This window comes from Aspergillus neoniger (genome assembly GCF_003184625.1).
Source record: "Aspergillus neoniger CBS 115656 unplaced genomic scaffold BO87scaffold_25, whole genome shotgun sequence".
In the NCBI taxonomy this organism is placed as follows: domain Eukaryota; kingdom Fungi; phylum Ascomycota; class Eurotiomycetes; order Eurotiales; family Aspergillaceae; genus Aspergillus; species Aspergillus neoniger.
This window is the reverse complement of record NW_020291153.1, coordinates 477,803-493,748: the sequence shown is the minus strand read 5'-3', so window position 1 is coordinate 493,748 and position 15,946 is coordinate 477,803. Positions and strand designations below refer to the sequence as shown.

Sequence of the window (15,946 nt, the reverse complement as noted above, 5' to 3'; positions counted from 1 at the left end):
AGGAAAGCGCGTTCGGTGAGGTCTTATCGGCGACCTGCAGGCATGGCATCAAGGCGGGATGTGAAGGCGTGCTCTGTATAGCCCGCCCCGCTCAATTGGTCTGATTCACGCCGTTATTCGCCAAGCAGACCAGGAAGCTGCTGACGTTGAGGTCTAGAAGATCCTCTCCGATAAAGATGCAGGTGCAGTCCTCTAACTGTAGCTATCAAATTAGGTAACATCCGGCACCGGCGTCAAGTATCCTAACTACGCCACCAGCCGCCAAGATTACGAGTGATTTGTCGCTCAAACAAATAAGAAAAATGATTTAGGCCATCCCAAAACCATCCGATTATTATATCACGATAATATGATTACACAAGATCCTAGCTAATCCCATCCTAGGTGATTTGACGACTACACCACTGAGCTCCGACTAGAGAACGCAGGTAGACTAGGCAAACGAAGCCTTGTTCTGCTGCAAGAATTCCTTCCAGCTGGTGGGCTTATACCCCGCCTTAGCCACTAAAGCCTTACTCTCGTTGAGACTCCGACCATTGAAGTAACCAGGGTTTCCAATGAAGAGGTGGTTCTCCAGCATTTCCTGGCCCATGGGACCCGGCATGAATGACTTGTACGTTTCGGGATCGACCTGCACAAATTGGGACTTCTGTCCGGTCACCTCTTCGAACTCTTCGAGAATGCGAGTAGGAGTGTAGTAATCCTCCGCCACGAGGATCTGAGTGCCGAGTGTCTCTGACCGGTTCTTCAAAGAGGCGGCGACATATTTACCTACATAACTTGTCAGTCAAGGCACTCATGCTAGAGCAAATGGCTTAAAGATCACATACCCATATCACCCGCGATATCAATCAACGGAAACTTAGCCTCCTTTCCAACAGGATAAGCAAGAGTCCATACCCCGTTCTCGCCCTTCCGCAGCAGACCAACAACAGAGTAATTGGTCATAAAATACCCCGGCAAGACAAAGGTAGCCGGAACTCCCAGCGAGCGAATATACTGCTCGACCTGGGCTTTGTGATCGAAGTGATGGACATTCTTGAGACGTCCGGCTGTGGTCTCTGTCACGTTGAGCAGAGAAGAGAAAATGAGATGCTGGACGTTCAACTCTTTAGCCACGTCGGCAACGTTCTTGCCGTGGACCAATTCTGCATCAGATCCAGCAATACCCCAGGCGGGAGTGGTCACTAGGAAGACGGAGTGACTGCCCTCGAGGGCGTTCCGGATAGAGTCTTTAGAGTTCATGTCCGCCTATGTAGACTGTTAGAGTGGGTTTGCGGTAGAATTATGGGCCGTCAAGCCTTACATTTCGGATTTCGACTCCCTGCTTGGCCAATGCCTGGGCTTCTGGTTTGCTAGCATCGCGTGTGATACCGCGGATCTTGAATTCCTTGGAAAGTTCGGGGTCGCTGAGGATCGTGCGGATGACGGACCCGCCCTGTTGGCCAGTGGCACCGAAGACAGTAATGATCTTGGACATTTTGCTGTGAGAGATAGATGAATTGTTCGGTTCCTTGAGTTCGTATTGCTTTCAGTCTGGTGGAGTAATTGCCAATGGATGACTTCTGCTGCATGGGATTGACCCGGGGCAAGCCTCCATTATATGTCCCTTGGCCACCCACTGCAGCTGACCAAGATTGAGGTCTCTTCCATACCCCTTTCGGCGTCAATGTCAGAGAGATGAATGACAAAATACCCCTCGTATATCGGCTTCATATGGGACCGAGGTTAGTAAGAGAGACATTGAAGCCTGACTAAAAGTGGACGAGGGTCGGGTTTGAGATCAATGCCGAGGGGGATCGCCACCCCGACCGTGACACATCTAAGAGTACATGATGGCCATGTTCCATGATCGCTTTCTCCACAACCCGATTTCACATACACGTTACATATAAGTATATTGATATTATATGTCGAGTTTTTCACATTTGATTTATGCCGTCTACATACGTCCTTCAAAGGGGTTGGGAGCCCGACCGTTACAGCAATGGCTCCCACAGCCACTCCATGCCCGAGACACCAAAACCAGCCATCCCTAGCGAATGGACATCTAAGGGAATAGAACCTTGATCCAGGGGAATCGGGGAGACATCCATGCCTGGAGCAGGGTTGGTATCTAAGGACATCAACTCCGAACCCATACTATCACCATCCTTAACCTCCGTGCCCAGAGAGGAGCCTGGCGATACACCCATTTTGGCTGCCCTAGTTGAAGCTGTCCGTTGCATCAACCGCTTGAGCGGCTTCCGGAGCATGACACTCTGAGGCGAGCCATCCTGCTCCCATTGCCGCTGGATCTCCATCGCCACCTGCCAGGCATGATCGGTCTCGGCCGTGATCGGGCGGTTGCACAGCTGGGCGAGAATGAATGCGACCGTGTGCCATTGCTTATACGTCTTGCACAACCACGCCCAGTGTGAAGTACTCTCGTTGGTATGCAGCAGAATGGTGAATTTGATGGTTTCGACGGCCGCCCGAAAGGCATCATTGCAGGCGGCTTGCGAGCATTCGGGTTCAGACCCATGGCTGGGGATTTTGTTGTAATGAGCGTACAGCCACAGCTTCGACAGGGTCAACCGAATGATCATGGCGTAAACCCATTGAACTGGGATATTGATGTCCAAGTGTTGCAAATACCGATTTTCCAGACGGTTCGCTACAGTGGTAACTAGCGGTTCCTGATCGGCCGAGGATTCTGGATCCTTTGCACCATTACGTCGATTTGGCCAGTTGAGTTCCGAGATGATCTCACACTGAATAATGAGGAGGGTGATATCAGTGGCGCCTGTTTTTTCCGGTGGCAGCTCAGTCATCGAAGGGGTCAGATCTTCCCCGTCAATGTTATGCGGGAGTCGAGTGTCAAACATGCCTGGCTGGATCTGGGTGTCGGTTCCTTGGTCTTCGGAGCACACCATATCCAGGACACAGATGTGCCACCATAAGCGACGCCGCATTTCCGAGTCAAACGGGCTGAGTCCGAGGCTTTGACCGTCGCGATGGACGCCTTGTCCCTGAGCCACACGAACCACGACGGCAGACGCCGCCCAGACGAGTCTGGCATCCCCCCTCCAACGAAGGCAGAGCAAGAATATCACTGCAGCTTGCAGAACACTGATGTTTTGAGCTTTGATGAAGTTGGCTCTCACCAAAGCCTGGTCGACTGCAAGCTGGTAGCTCTGAACCGCCTTTTCGCAATCTACACCCACCAAGCTCATGCACTGGTCTGGGGGTAAACTTACGATGGCAGCAAAGCACACAGCCAGAATGAGCGCTTCGCGAGAAGGGTCCGGATTGATGTTCTCGGACTCTTCACGAACCATGATCTCCACGGACGGTACGTGTAGAACGGCAAGTAGCGGGACTACATTGTTTTTGTAGACTTGCCATAAGCGCTGGATCTGGTCCGGCTGCAGGTAGGTGTTTCGTAAACTGTGACCCTGCCAGTTGCCCCCAAGGCTACTGGCGAAGTGCAAGCCGGATGCCTCCGGGGTCTCCAGTTCATCCTCGGAGGATGATGCATCACAGATGTCCTGTAGTTCTCGGATCTATAGTGGTCACGAACACACCCGTCAGGGCTCTTGTGGGAAGTAGAACAGGATTATACGAGGAAGGGAAATCTCACCTTGTCCCCCAGTACGGCCGAGGGTGCATCCCCCACATAACGACTTTTACCTTCCTTGACAACCAGCCTGCCTTCCCGCTGGCCTGGTTCCAGTGGGCCAGCGGCCTCCTCCTGGGAATGGCCGAGAGGAGACGAGCTAGAAGCCGATCCAGCCTCCGCAGGTTGCTGAGCTTGGGCGCGCAGGAGCTGGACCTCTTGCTCCAGGTGTCGCAGCTGGGCCAGCACCTCGGCGATTGGGGGGCGTTTCAGCTGTCGCGGTGCTCGTTTAGGACCAGGAAAGACACATTGTTCGCCGCCCTTGACACATCGACCGCAGGGAAGCCTCCGGTCGCATCGGACCTTGCGGCGGTTGCAGGGGATGCAGCTACGGGGATACGTGCCACTATCATCCATCTTGCGACATCGCCATCCCTGAGAGGGTTTTCAAGAATGAGTCTGGCGGAACAGAGGGTATGATGTTTGGAGACTGATTGGGTTGAGTTGGGAGAAAAGAGGAATCGGGCGCGGTCCGAGACACTGACAGAAGGAGAATGAAACCCACGGTCGCGTCTTGTGATCTTCACCGACGTCTGATTTTAACACAACCAGAGCCGATTACTGACCACTCTTTGTCTGTCCCGCACCCACCATCACACTGTATATGATTACTTTCACTGCTATATATCAAGCTAGGATAATACTGTAGGAGTCGTTGTTCCAGCTTACTCGCCGCGTGTCACTTTCTTGCTCCCTAATCCTCCCCATGCGCGCCATCACCCTCTCTTGCTTGCCTTAAGAGGATGTGGCTAGTTACTTGGGATGATCCAACAGCTACCATTAGGTGCGAGGTTGAGATCCCTTTCCGGGATAGTACTTCAGTGTGCATCGTGCATGCTCCTGTGATGAGAGGTCCGATCGTGGCCAGCCAAGGCTATTCACTGTTATTTCTGCAGCCCCGACCGTGCTGGGAGCGAGTTGCCTCCCAAGAGTTCAACATCTGAGTGATGTTCCCTTGTTATATGTACTGTTCCTCTCCTTGATGCAATCAACTCTTCGCAGGCCGCAGCGAGGCTGTCTCTGAGGGCAACTCGGGCAGCAGCGTCTCCGAGGAGCCAACCGATTTGTCGTAGTAGATATCCGGCACCACCTCTGCTGGAAGCTCGGCGATGAATTCAGCGGGCAGTTCGGCGGGTAACTGGACGATCTCATCGGCGGGCATCTCGATGGGCATCTTCTGAATCTTCGTTCCTGCAGACGACTGTGACGGCCGTCCGGACGAGATGGAGCCTTTTGTGGACGCTGAGGAGGTCGCGTACAATTCTGGTCGAGGAGCAAAGAGATCGGAGCGCAACACGCGCATCAACTCATCCGCCTCATTTGGAGGTGGGAATTGGCCCTCGATCAAATCGCGCGCCTTGATCTTCTTTCCGTATAGCTTCTGGTTTGCGCCGCGGCGTTCGAAGATCATGCTCCCTTCGGTGCTGAAGCCACCAAAGAAACCCTGATTATGACCGTAGACGAAAATGCCCGCCATTCCACCGGCGCTGACCACCCCGTTGACCTCTCCAAATCTACCCGATGGACCCATGGCAAACGAGGCAGTCTTGCCCAGGGACAAACTCCCCAGCTGGGCGAATGTGCGAACAGCGCTGGTTGTGTTGAGGACGAAGACAAAGTTGGTCACCTCCAAGCCCACTTGGGACCCTACTCCAACTCCCGCTGTCAGAATGGCCGAAGGCGCAGACCAGTCGCCCTCCTCGAGGCGGGCGATTAAGATGCCCGAGCCCATTCGTACTGAGCCAACGATACCCAGTTTTGACACAGAAAATATTGCAAAGCCCTGCGCTCGACCGGTCAGTCAATGGCGTGGGGATTATTTGCGACCGTTGTAATGCCACTTGCCTTGGCAGCTCCGAGGATCTTCGGGGGAATGAGACTAGCGCGGCCGTCTGGGTTCAATGGGTTCGTAAAGGCATCTAGAATCTGGGCGGCTTTGTTACATTCACCTGCAGGAATTGTTGGTCAGTCGCTGTCTTTTGTAGCAACCGCAGAACCCAGGCCGACGTCGCTGTGTGTGGTATAGACGGGGGAGTGAGCCTACTGCGAAAGGAGCCTGGGAAAGGGCTGTGCATTTTCCTGAGCTTCTCGAATGGCGGCATGGTTGCAATGATCCTTCTATTCCAGGCTATGATGAAGAAAATCGATGAATGAGTTCGCTCGCGATACAGGAGCAGAGTGACACAGAAACAGAAAAATCAAGCTCCTCATTCAAGTGGGGGAAGTGGTCTAAAATCGACATTTTGACTCTCTGTTATCTCAAATAGCGGGGGGCTTGTGTTGAGGCGCAATTTAGGTGTTCTTTGCTCCTCCCAATCATCAGTCCAGGCTACTTGGATCATCATCGTGAGTGGAGGAGCTAAAGTCGGCCAGCGCATGAAATCAATGGATTGGGGGCCAGCAGGATCAGCTTGTGCAAGCCAGAGTGGATCCCATCACTCTTTCTCTGCCGTGTCCCATGCACGCTGACCATCTCAATTCAGCAACCACTTCGGTGGGGGTCCTCATTCATGACAAACCCGTGCATTCTCGAATACTACTACATTTCTGCTTTGTAGGCTAGTCTGGTCCCAAATAAGTGGCGGAGACAGTGGGATGTTTGGAATTGCTTGCCGATTTAGCTCTGGTTTATCACGATATAATAGTGGCAGTTAGTAGATATATATTTCCGTCTTGAGCAGCTGACAACTACCGTGAACTCTAGTATAACCTCCTATTTTATATATTAAATTGGTATTGGCGAACGACAAGGAACCGCACTATAGCGTCATCCTTACCCCTACAGGATGATAAGAATGAATCTCATGGCGACCTGGCTACCGGAGCAGGGGTAGATCGGGGAGAAGCCTGTTCCCCCAAAGCTGTGCCGGTCTTCAAGGACGTCCCCGAGCTACAGGAGATAGTTTCTGGTGCAAACATAACATCATTAATCTATTCTATGTACAGTTTTCTCAGTCATAACAACATCAAGTATTACTGGTCTTTTCCGTATCGCGAGCCGGCGACGCAGCCAGCTTACTCCGCTGACGGATCCACGGCCCAAAGATCATAAACGCAACGGGCATGGGAATCATAATGGCCGCAATACACCCCAGCAGAGTTCCCGCCCACTGCACTCCCAAATTGACCATCATCTGCCGCGAAAACAACGGGAAGACGCAGCCCACAGCCGATCGGAGGATAGTATTCGCCGCAATGGTGGATGCAGCCCTGCTGTAGTTAGCACGGTGTCATGGTGGGCAGGAGGAAGTTACTTACAAAGTGGGATAGCAGTCAACGATATAGTTGAAGCACTGCAGGAAGATGCACAGGATGCCGAACCCGATTAGGATACCAGCTGCTGTCGGAGCCATCCAGTGGATCTTATTCGTATATCCGGTCCAACCGAACCTGGTTTTGGTCAGCATCATCCGGCGTGGCAGTAAAAAAACAAGGATACCTACCAGAACATGCCAATAGCAAATGCGACAGCGCCGACAATTGCAGCTGGAAGACGCCATTCGGGAATAGGCTTGCCCCCGTTCGCTGCCAGCTTGCACTTATAAGATCCCTGCAAACAGAGAATGAAGACGCCTCCGACTAGCTCTCCCAGGATAAGACCGATAAATGCGAGGCCTCCCACGCCCGCGCTCATTCCATAAACGTCATCGAAGACCACCGGGTAGGCACCGAGAAGGGCATAGATGAGGCCGTATACGAAAGAGATGTACAGCGAGATGAGAAGCAGGATCGGCTCCGTGATAAGCATACTCAACGGACGAGTGAAGTTATTCCGAACCAACTCTTTGATGTCAACCTCCACCTCGTCCTGCTTGGCATGGATGCCCCAGTTACGGGTCTGTCGACGGAGAACAGCAGCCTTGCGGACCAGAATGACAGGTGCATACGACTCATCGAGGAAGAAGAACACCAGCACGAAGGCAAGAAATACCATGATAGCCGAGATGTACATGGTCCAGCGCCATCCCAACGGACTCGCGGCAATGAATCCGCCCACAAACGGCGCAGCGAACGGGCCGATAAATACTGCCATGCAGAAGATCGACATGACGACTCCACGGTGCGCTGCGCTGAACAAATCGGCAAAGACGGCGGGGACAAGCGAGACGGGACTGGCAGCAAAAAGACCAGCGAAGAAGCGACTGATCATGATGGTCTGAATGTCTTTCCCGGTGGCAGAGGCAATGGTGAAGATACCGCATCCGAAGAGCCCGATAGACAACGGCCAGCGTCGTCCAATGAGTTCAGAGGCCGGGGCCCAGATAGTCGGTCCAGCAGCGAATCCGAGAACGTACAAGGTGACTCCGAGGGTGCTGACTTCTCTCCCGACGTGGTATTCCTCACTTACAGCACTGACGGCGGCAGAGAAAACGGCACTGGTGAAGGCTGTGGCGAAGGTGCAATAGCAAAGGATGGTGACTAGAACACTCCTAGATGCGATGAGCAATGTATTCTTCATATCGAGACGACGTATTCCTTCTCCAAGTCCTACCTACCTCCGCAAGATAGACCAGTTCCAAGGATGAAGAGGATCATCTGCACCATCAAACTCGACGACATATTTCTCCGGATCAGGAAGCGAAGGCGGATACTCTTTCCCAGCACCCATGGGCAGCCATTCCTGGCGAGGCTCAGGGCCTCTCGTGGACCCTACGGTAGCACGTTGTTGCAGACGGTATGTGTTGATGCGAGCAAGCTCAAGGGAATCGGGGTGTTCATCGGGATGATCATCGGAGTAATCGTCACTATCGGAGGTATGAATCGGAGAGATTTCTTTGGTGTGTTCGGTAACGTGTTCCATGGCTTGCCGATAGCACTGCACTCCGCAGACCGAGTGAAACAACACGCTCTTTTCTCACAATCATCCTGAGAAGAGACATGGAAACCACCAGATATAAGTATCAGTGACTAAAGAGCCCCATGTTACAAAATAGCCAGCAAGAAAGAGAGAAAAAAAAAAAGAATCCACTTCACTAGGGCCCCATTGCCATACTGGAGAAACACCCACTATCAGGGTTTTCATAGCTGTTCCATCACCTTCTGGCCATGGCACCATACCCATCCCGAGCCCGAGACACCAACAATGCCTTGTTCCCCCGATCCATCTTTTTCCGCGCGCCGTTACGGATACTCCCTTCTGGCCCTGATCCACCAGCCACAACTCCGTTCTTGATGGCATGGAGCCAATCATGGTGTCTGCCCTGGATAATACCCTCCCAGCTTGACAGCGGATACTCTCGGCGTTGTGGCTCGTGCAACGGCTAGCCGCTCGGTAATGTGGCTGACCCCGAAAACAACCGAGGATATCCGAGGATAGGCGTTGGGCACACAAAATTTTCTGGTATACAAAGACAAGACATGTTGATAAGGGATGAAAGTGGGCTGGACTAGTCAATTTGTTTAGAGGCGTTTGATGTCACTGCCTTACGCATCCGACTGACGGATAAGTCTTCATTGGTTGGTATGATTTGCATCAATCCATGTGGTTGTCAGAGCGTCACTGAAATCGTTCCCGTCAGATCAGGGCAGCTCCTGATTGCTCAGCTGTTATCTATTTTTATTTAATATACATAATGTAGTTGTGTGGTTATCAGAGCATAAGTATATCATTATCTTTATTGTACTCTTTCTCTACCATCCTCCCCAGGCCTCCACTCATCTCGCTGGTGTCTTGTTCGCTTACTCGTTAACCTTGCTCCAGGCGGTAGGCACCTAGACTTATACCATATCATCTTATTGTATATTCACTATTGATCTCATTGTTCTACTAGTTATATCAAGGTTATAGTAAAATCCACGGGGCAACCATCTTCCACTATCACATATATGTCGGCAGTGTATCAACAATGCTACCCCACCACAGTGTACCCATGATGGCCAAATTCTATTAAAACTCACCAGGCCCCTTGCCGAAATGGCCCCCGGCAGGCACTGTCAGCCATGGCACGGAGTTCTGATCGTCGGTGTTCGATCCCACTGTATTTCCCCACCAGTTGAAGGTGGTGTTCGTGTACCCGAGGGCGAAGAAAATCACAATGGTGGCAATGGCCGTACCGGTATCCATCGCTGCCTGGAAGAGGTCTATTGAGTAGTGATTAGTATTGAGCACTTGACATCGTCTCACTGGTGGACGGGGAATACTCACAGTTGTACTTCTTCCACCAAGCCAAGGCACGTTTGCGAATGAGGTAGTTGAACAGGAATCCGAAGATGAACCAGAGCGAGTATTGTGCTGAGCCATGTTAGCATTTCGTTGTATGCTCAAATGGTAAGAAGGAGCAAACGAACTAGTATTGGCAGGAGGAATGTTTCCTGCAGCATTGAAGAAAATGGGTACGTTGACATATTTGACCCAACTCTGCGGATAACGTCGGTAGATCAGGTACACAATCACCGTCACAACGGGCTGGCTCTGTCAGCAAGTATACAACATATGAGGAGCAGGTCAAACATACACCGATGAGAAAGAAGTACATCAACGAGTGATAGACTTGTCCGGACTGGAACATCCGCTGTGGTCCAATGGTACCCCAGATCAGACTGGCGTTGTACATTACCTTGGCGCTGGCACAGGTAAATCGCTGGGCATTGTCGGTATCGCATAGGCCAGAAATATTGCCCATCATCCAGCGGAGCACTGCTGTTATTAGCTCGTGTCTGTTGATGGGTATTAACGTTCTTACCTCCTGTCTGAGTCATCGTGGCGAGGATACTGGCATATATCTGTCCGAAGAACAGAACACGGGGAGGAATTTTCTAGACCCGTTAATACTTGCAGCCTGCGATCTATCGGTTAGGCTTACCATGTACTGCCCCATTTTGAGGTCCTGAGCAAAGTCCATCCCGTGCTTAACGGCATTATACCCGTAACATTTGACCATCATGTTGGCAATGGGCTTGCCGGGCCACGCGTAACCGGCGATCAGCTCTGTGATAATATTGAGAAAGATGCGCTGGTTTGTTGTCCCCTCGAGGATACCTTCTGGGACAATGAGCACCACGCCCATTCCGCAACACACCACGATGAAACCCCAGACCGGCAAGCCTGTCTCCCAATACTTCGTGGTAAGGATTCCCAGGCCCGCCATGACAACGAACAACGCGCCGTACCACCAATCCGGAACTTCAGGGTAAGCACGCATCAAGCGACGATGAATGTCTTCACCACCGTGACGAGCGTTCTTGAACTTGGCCCAGATCTCGGATCCGTTGTAAAGGTAGGTGTGAACCACGATGGCTGTCACCGCCGCGAAGGACAAGCCGTAGGTGAGCGTGTACGACATGGAAAGATACATTGGCGAATACTCTTTGTATTTACTGAGGACGAAATCCCCGTTAGAGTTGACGACTCGGGTCACATTGTATTCGCTTCCGGTGTTGTCGAAGGTGGAAGAAGAGAGCAAAGGCAGGCTGAGCATGCTGTTAACAGACATCTCCATGTGTATCCAAGGTTAAGCACTCACTATGCGCTAAACCAGACATCCTTGTAGTATAGGATTGGGGAGAGGAAGAGGTAGAAAAAGACTACCACGGCAAAGGCATTGCAGGTAATGTAGAAAGGGGTCATGAGAGGGTATCCGGCGTAGTTAATCTGCGTCCAGTCCAGACTGAGCGGCAGCAGCCCCAGACCCGAGTCCATCTACCCATGTCAGCAAGCCTATGGAAGCATACTGTATGTAAGACTTACACCAAAGATAGTGTTGACCTTCTGGTTGTGCGGTGCAATCCAAGTGACGAATGCAAACGCGCTAAGAGTTGTCCAGATGTAGTCGGGGAACCAGTAGATGGCAAAGGCAAACAGAGTCGCGTACCCAAAGAAGCTATACCGACTCAGTCTCCAACCATTGGCGGGTGCGGTATTTTGGGGCTCATGCAGGGCACGGAACAAGACCGTGGAGGATAGAGATTGAGGCCAAATCAAGGCCGCAGGATAGACAAGCCAACGCCGGCACATTCCAGCAAGGCCGAACCTATATTGTCAGGCAGGTGTGCTGGTGGGAAGTGCGATTGGAACACTTACCCCATCATTTGCGAGGTCAAGAGGTATAGGAATGAGAACCCCGCCCCGTAGTCCTTGCCCCAATATTGCGGCATAACGATGGCTACGAGGGAGCTGGAGGCATAAGCAGTTGAGGCACTGATGTTCACACACTGGTTCAATTAGCCTTTGGGGTATAAACGCCATAGTATACTTAATTGCTCTTACAATGGTAATGAGTGCATGCTCCTTGATGCTGAACGGCCCCGGGTTCAAGTCAAAGGACAATCTTCCAAGAGGTATCCTCCATCGCGGCAGCCTCTCCCATCCTCGTCCGATGGGGTAGACGAGTAACTGAGCGACAACATATTGGACAGTGAGGGATGGCTAAACAGTTAGTTCCAGACACGACGTACAAATGGAGGTTCGCACGTACATATCGCAGACTGAAAAATTGATTGACTGCCGCGAAGACCATAACAAATATCGTGGTCAGAACCCATGCCCGGAATGCTGTGTCACATCAGTATGTTGGCCAGTACACCCCTCCATTCGCCTGGACGGAATTGACTGACTGTTGCATGGTAAGGTAGGATCATCGGTGTTTGGCACACACGCAGCGACTTCTGGAACTGAATAACCTCTATCAGTGAACGAACCACATCAGCCAAACAGGCCAGCAATACTCACAGGGCGATTGGTCCCCCTCAACGTTCCACTTGAAGGCCTCGAGAGGAGTAAGCTCCTTCTGTTCGGCGACAATGTTCTGCCTTTTCAGATCATCATTCTCCTCGAGCAGCTCGGCGTCCACGTCGGTGACACCAGCTTGCTTAGTCTCGATGGCATCTTTGGCCTCATTTTCTGGATGATGAACCGAATCCATGCCTGCTGCCTCCTGAGTAACAAAGAGGACAACGTTTGGCGCAGGAGCGACCGAATGAGCAAGCCTTTGTAAGGGATATGCACCGAGGTCAATAATATTACCCAGGAGCGCCCATAGACCCCGCGGATACCTGCATCTTATCTGTCACAACGATTGAGCAGGTACCACAAAAGTGGCAGGAGTAGCTGCAGTCTGGCGATAGTCCCACCGTAAATGATAACAATCCGCAGGTGAAGCACACCATCCTATCGGGGGAGACGCTTAGCAGATTGGTTCCCTTGCTCCTAACCCCAGCAGGCCAAGACCGACCGTGAAGCTCTAGCGGATGCAGTGTCACCAACCGTGAAGGTTTGTGATAACATGCCGCTCAGTCCACGAGTCATATCCACTTTCAATGGTGGCATCGGAGCGCCCGACATCGGATGGCCATTGTGCATATTTCGGCGCCGTTCTGGAGTCCCGCGCGAAGTTTTAGCCAGAGGAGTCGCCATGTAGCAGGCAGCAATCATCCAGGGTTGACGAGCCCTACCAAACACCATTGGGGTCAACTCTTGCGTCTTCTATACTAAATTCATTGATTAAGGTGGTCCGACGTTGATTCTGTCTTTTGGCGTTGGATGGCGTGCTGGAGCACCGTGTTGCCTGGCCTTATCGCCGACAGCGCTGAGGGGCCAGGATGGAGCTAAGGATGGGAGCTAATCGATGGTCGATCAACCATCTCCTCCAAGCTTGTTAGCACGTTAATCTACTTATCGGAGTTCAGCTTATTGGCCGCGAGTCTCCGAATCCTGGTCAGGGCTAATTGCTACTCCATTCCCCGCTTTTCGAGAGGTATTCTCCCGGGAGCCATCGCGCTCATGCCCTTGTCACTCCCTGCAGCGGGTGGCAATCGTGTGATCAATTCACGCTGATTTGCTCCCTATTAGAGTGAAAAAAAATGCGAGTTAGTGTGTTGGGGTGGGGTAGTACCCAGATTCAGGTCTTACATTCCCATCAGCCGACATCCTGGTTAGTAGAATGCAGCTAAGGCAGTAGGGAGCTGACAGGTGATAAGATGTCATATTTGTCTCTTTTACTAGAGTTTACATGGTCCCCACAACTACTCTGACACCACGTTTGTAGATAGACACTCCTCTTGCATCCACAGTGGCATGGTCTGGACGAGGCCCAGCAATGACGAACACAGTCAGTGTGTGGATACTTGTGCCTAGACGTACGGAGTTCTATCCCAAGAGAGCAGGTCTGGCCAGTGGCCGCGGACGCCAGCCTTAAAGGATTTAGTTCAGACAAAGATGGGGGTGAAATTTCCAGCGGATGCTCCCAAGACAAGGCCAATACACGACAAGCATTGTGGTAAGAATAACCATGGCCATGGCTCACATATACATGGAAGGAAGCAGAAACATCTAGCTCCTGATTGGATTGTTTTGCGCCAGAAGGTGTCCGAGCGAGCGATAGCAGAACCTTCAGCTGCGGTCAACGCCGATCGCCCTGGTGTCCCGGTCAGCTGGCCCTTTTCAACCTAATGCTGCATATATACAACCAGTTGGCTGGTTATATTTTGGAACCAAATGTTCCTAGATACTTTCTCGCTAATGGTAGTCGGCTGCCAGGACATTGCCGATCGCCCTGCGCAAAAATCAATTAAAAAAAGCAACTCTTTCCCACAATCAAACTGGGATGGGCAAGTTCAATACCACTTCTGGGGTGTCCGAGCCGAGGTTACATTATAACCATGCTCATCGGTCTCACTATTTGTTCTTTGGGGTAATGCATCCCTTGCACCGACCTCGCGTACCGTCTGAATTTGAGTGCCGCAAGGGAAAGACCGTTCAACACCAATCGTCTCTTCGTTTGTCTCAAATGCAGAAAAGCAAGGAGTTCTGATATAATAACCGAGTCAAGCAATAATCAACCCGCCCGCCGAGCGGTACGATGTTAGAATATGCGCCGTGAAATGTGGCCGATCATAATGCCCAGCAGGTACCAATCTGGTGTGCAGGACGGTCTGGTAATTGCCAGAATATTTCAATGTTGTCGTCGCTTACAATATGTTCCACTGCCTACATGAACTTGGAGGATGCCGTCTATAAGAACGGCAGGCATAGAGCCAAGCCGTGGGGACGGTGGATGACATGGGCCGGACATAAGATCGGCGATAACGGTGGAGAGCGAAAATCATCGTTGCAAACAGTGTCTGCCCCTCCAACACAGCATTATAGCGTTCTCTAAGTGTCAGTTCGAGCAGTGCTACCGCTCATCTTGCACGTCGCATCTCTACGTGGATCAGCCATGCGGGAAGCAGTAGGTGGACATTCGGCTGCTCACCGCGACTCCACATCACCGCCGCAGCAGATTGAACTTAGACTCGAGGATGTGTGGATCGGTGTGACTGATCCGAAGGAAAGGCGCAGGTTGCAGAACAGGTTAAATCAGAGGGCCCGAAGTAGGTTGGCGAACGAGTCTCTGCCGAGTGGGCTGGCTGACGATCCAGATAGGGCGACGTCAGCACTTGACTAAAGCGCTGCCCGAAAGATCTGAGCCATACTATCCTCACGCGTGGTCTACAACGGCGTCGACGCCCTATCAACTCGATTTTCAATGTTTGGATGAACTCCGTATCTTTGGTCCGCTTGCCGCAAACTCCCGCAGTATCCTGCAGCAACTAGAGGCTATGGTGCATGTTGAGTTTGCAACTGGCTCACCACACGCCGATATGCGATTAGGAATAACTCGGTTAAACATTTTGTGGGCATTGTACACCAATGTTGAGATTTTGGGTTATAATGCCAAAGATATGGCGGCTGACGAGGCGCTATCAATGTTTGCCCTGATTGGACCACGATGTCTAGCAACAATCGGTCGGGAGGCTCTCCTGCCACCTGCATTGCAGCCAACAGAGATTCAACGAACCGTGCCCCATCATCCCTGGCTTGATCTCATCCCCATACCTAGGATGCGCGACAATCTGATTCTGATGGAGAATTTGATGGACGATCGCCAATTGTGTCGGGATATGTGCGGCTACCGCTCTCAGATACCTCGGTCGGGGCATAGACGTCAGACGGGGATAGGAGAAACGGGCGTGATCGTGTGGAAAGACCCCTGGGATCCCGCTGGCTGGGAGATCACCGAGACCTTTTGGGAATTGTGGGGATTGACCGTCAAGGATTGCTGGAACTTGTTTCGTTCCACCAATGCATGGCGGATGCGTCGGGGAGAAAGGCCACTCTTTGTAATACCTTATGCCGGTAACGACTAGTGTAGTGAGAATGCATATCCTTTCGGAATATACTATCTCGTCTGTGGCTTTGATCATGTAGAGGGAGTGTCATTAGATCGATCTCCTACTACAGCCTACTCATAGGTGGAGTATGGGTGATATATAAATTTGGTCAAACCAAGGGTTGAGTCAGTGACGGATGTT

General features: G+C 51.7%; 7 protein-coding genes across 7 annotated transcripts; 2 read left to right on the top strand and 5 right to left on the bottom strand.

Annotated features, from left to right (window-relative positions):
• Positions 1-328: 328 nt before the first annotated feature.
• Positions 329-1,697, bottom strand: BO87DRAFT_339267 (NmrA/HSCARG family protein). The gene is made up of 3 exons (XM_025620615.1): positions 1,307-1,697; positions 831-1,251; positions 329-771 (listed from the first exon to the last, which is right to left on the bottom strand). The coding sequence occupies exons 1-3, from the start codon at positions 1,478-1,480 to the stop codon at positions 434-436; spliced, it is 933 nt and encodes a 310-aa protein (XP_025477725.1). The 5' UTR covers positions 1,481-1,697; the 3' UTR covers positions 329-433.
• Positions 1,698-1,916: 219 nt separating this feature from the next.
• On the bottom strand, positions 1,917-4,083 carry BO87DRAFT_378511 (C6 transcription factor). Its single transcript, XM_025623807.1, has 2 exons — positions 3,623-4,083; positions 1,917-3,545 (listed from the first exon to the last, which is right to left on the bottom strand). Exons 1-2 carry the CDS (start codon positions 4,013-4,015, stop codon positions 1,980-1,982), a joined length of 1,959 nt encoding a protein of 652 aa, XP_025477724.1. The 5' UTR covers positions 4,016-4,083; the 3' UTR covers positions 1,917-1,979.
• Positions 4,084-4,171: 88 nt separating this feature from the next.
• On the bottom strand, positions 4,172-5,898 carry BO87DRAFT_378509 (DUF500-domain-containing protein). The gene is made up of 3 exons (XM_025623806.1): positions 5,703-5,898; positions 5,504-5,607; positions 4,172-5,441 (listed from the first exon to the last, which is right to left on the bottom strand). Exons 1-3 carry the CDS (start codon positions 5,758-5,760, stop codon positions 4,647-4,649), a joined length of 957 nt encoding a protein of 318 aa, XP_025477723.1. The 5' UTR covers positions 5,761-5,898; the 3' UTR covers positions 4,172-4,646.
• A 671-nt stretch (positions 5,899-6,569) lies between these two features.
• Positions 6,570-8,733, bottom strand: BO87DRAFT_363551 (MFS transporter). The gene is made up of 4 exons (XM_025621692.1): positions 8,155-8,733; positions 7,102-8,088; positions 6,917-7,048; positions 6,570-6,868 (listed from the first exon to the last, which is right to left on the bottom strand). The coding sequence occupies exons 1-4, from the start codon at positions 8,457-8,459 to the stop codon at positions 6,625-6,627; spliced, it is 1,668 nt and encodes a 555-aa protein (XP_025477722.1). The 5' UTR covers positions 8,460-8,733; the 3' UTR covers positions 6,570-6,624.
• Positions 8,734-9,349: 616 nt separating this feature from the next.
• Positions 9,350-12,519, bottom strand: BO87DRAFT_408443 (oligopeptide transporter; the record flags this gene model as incomplete). Its single annotated transcript, XM_025626151.1, has 13 exons — positions 9,350-9,739; positions 9,804-9,890; positions 9,947-10,064; positions 10,114-10,295; positions 10,342-10,414; positions 10,462-11,068; positions 11,122-11,297; positions 11,346-11,628; positions 11,679-11,809; positions 11,865-12,023; positions 12,073-12,149; positions 12,212-12,268; positions 12,327-12,519. The coding sequence occupies 13 exons, from the start codon at positions 12,517-12,519 to the stop codon at positions 9,546-9,548; spliced, it is 2,337 nt and encodes a 778-aa protein (XP_025477721.1). The 3' UTR covers positions 9,350-9,545.
• Positions 12,520-13,692: 1,173 nt separating this feature from the next.
• Positions 13,693-14,406, top strand: BO87DRAFT_398886 (uncharacterized protein; the record flags this gene model as incomplete). Its single annotated transcript, XM_025625393.1, has 4 exons — positions 13,693-13,768; positions 13,930-14,021; positions 14,122-14,286; positions 14,389-14,406. The coding sequence occupies 4 exons, from the start codon at positions 13,693-13,695 to the stop codon at positions 14,404-14,406; spliced, it is 351 nt and encodes a 116-aa protein (XP_025477720.1).
• BO87DRAFT_408442 (DUF3425 domain-containing protein) lies at positions 14,389-15,784 on the top strand (the record flags this gene model as incomplete). The annotated part of the gene is made up of 2 exons (XM_025626150.1): positions 14,389-14,965; positions 15,018-15,784. The coding sequence occupies exons 1-2, from the start codon at positions 14,812-14,814 to the stop codon at positions 15,779-15,781; spliced, it is 918 nt and encodes a 305-aa protein (XP_025477719.1). The 5' UTR covers positions 14,389-14,811.
• Between the last annotated feature and the right edge of the window lie 162 nt (positions 15,785-15,946).

What these genes read in the sequence shown, in the direction of transcription:
- BO87DRAFT_339267 (XM_025620615.1), bottom strand. Translation starts at nt 1,480, where the DNA reads ATGTCCAAGATCATTACTGTCTTCGGTGCCACTGGCCAACAGGGCGGG. An exon ending in AGGGAGTCGAAATCCGAAAT is followed by an intron (nt 1,252 to 1,306) that starts GTAAGGCTTGAC and finishes CAGTCTACATAG; the next exon opens with GCGGACATGAACTCTAAAGA. An exon ending in TGATATCGCGGGTGATATGG is followed by an intron (nt 772 to 830) that starts GTATGTGATCTT and finishes CAAGTTATGTAG; the next exon opens with GTAAATATGTCGCCGCCTCT.
- BO87DRAFT_378511 (XM_025623807.1), bottom strand. Translation starts at nt 4,015, where the DNA reads ATGGATGATAGTGGCACGTATCCCCGTAGCTGCATCCCCTGCAACCGC. An exon ending in CGGCCGTACTGGGGGACAAG is followed by an intron (nt 3,546 to 3,622) that starts GTGAGATTTCCC and finishes TGACCACTATAG; the next exon opens with ATCCGAGAACTACAGGACAT.
- BO87DRAFT_378509 (XM_025623806.1), bottom strand. Translation starts at nt 5,760, where the DNA reads ATGCCGCCATTCGAGAAGCTCAGGAAAATGCACAGCCCTTTCCCAGGC. An exon ending in TTTCCCAGGCTCCTTTCGCA is followed by an intron (nt 5,608 to 5,702) that starts GTAGGCTCACTC and finishes CAATTCCTGCAG; the next exon opens with GTGAATGTAACAAAGCCGCC. An exon ending in AGATCCTCGGAGCTGCCAAG is followed by an intron (nt 5,442 to 5,503) that starts GCAAGTGGCATT and finishes GGTCGAGCGCAG; the next exon opens with GGCTTTGCAATATTTTCTGT.
- BO87DRAFT_363551 (XM_025621692.1), bottom strand. Translation starts at nt 8,459, where the DNA reads ATGGAACACGTTACCGAACACACCAAAGAAATCTCTCCGATTCATACC. An exon ending in AACTGGTCTATCTTGCGGAG is followed by an intron (nt 8,089 to 8,154) that starts GTAGGTAGGACT and finishes CATCGCATCTAG; the next exon opens with GAGTGTTCTAGTCACCATCC. An exon ending in TTTGCTATTGGCATGTTCTG is followed by an intron (nt 7,049 to 7,101) that starts GTAGGTATCCTT and finishes GACCAAAACCAG; the next exon opens with GTTCGGTTGGACCGGATATA.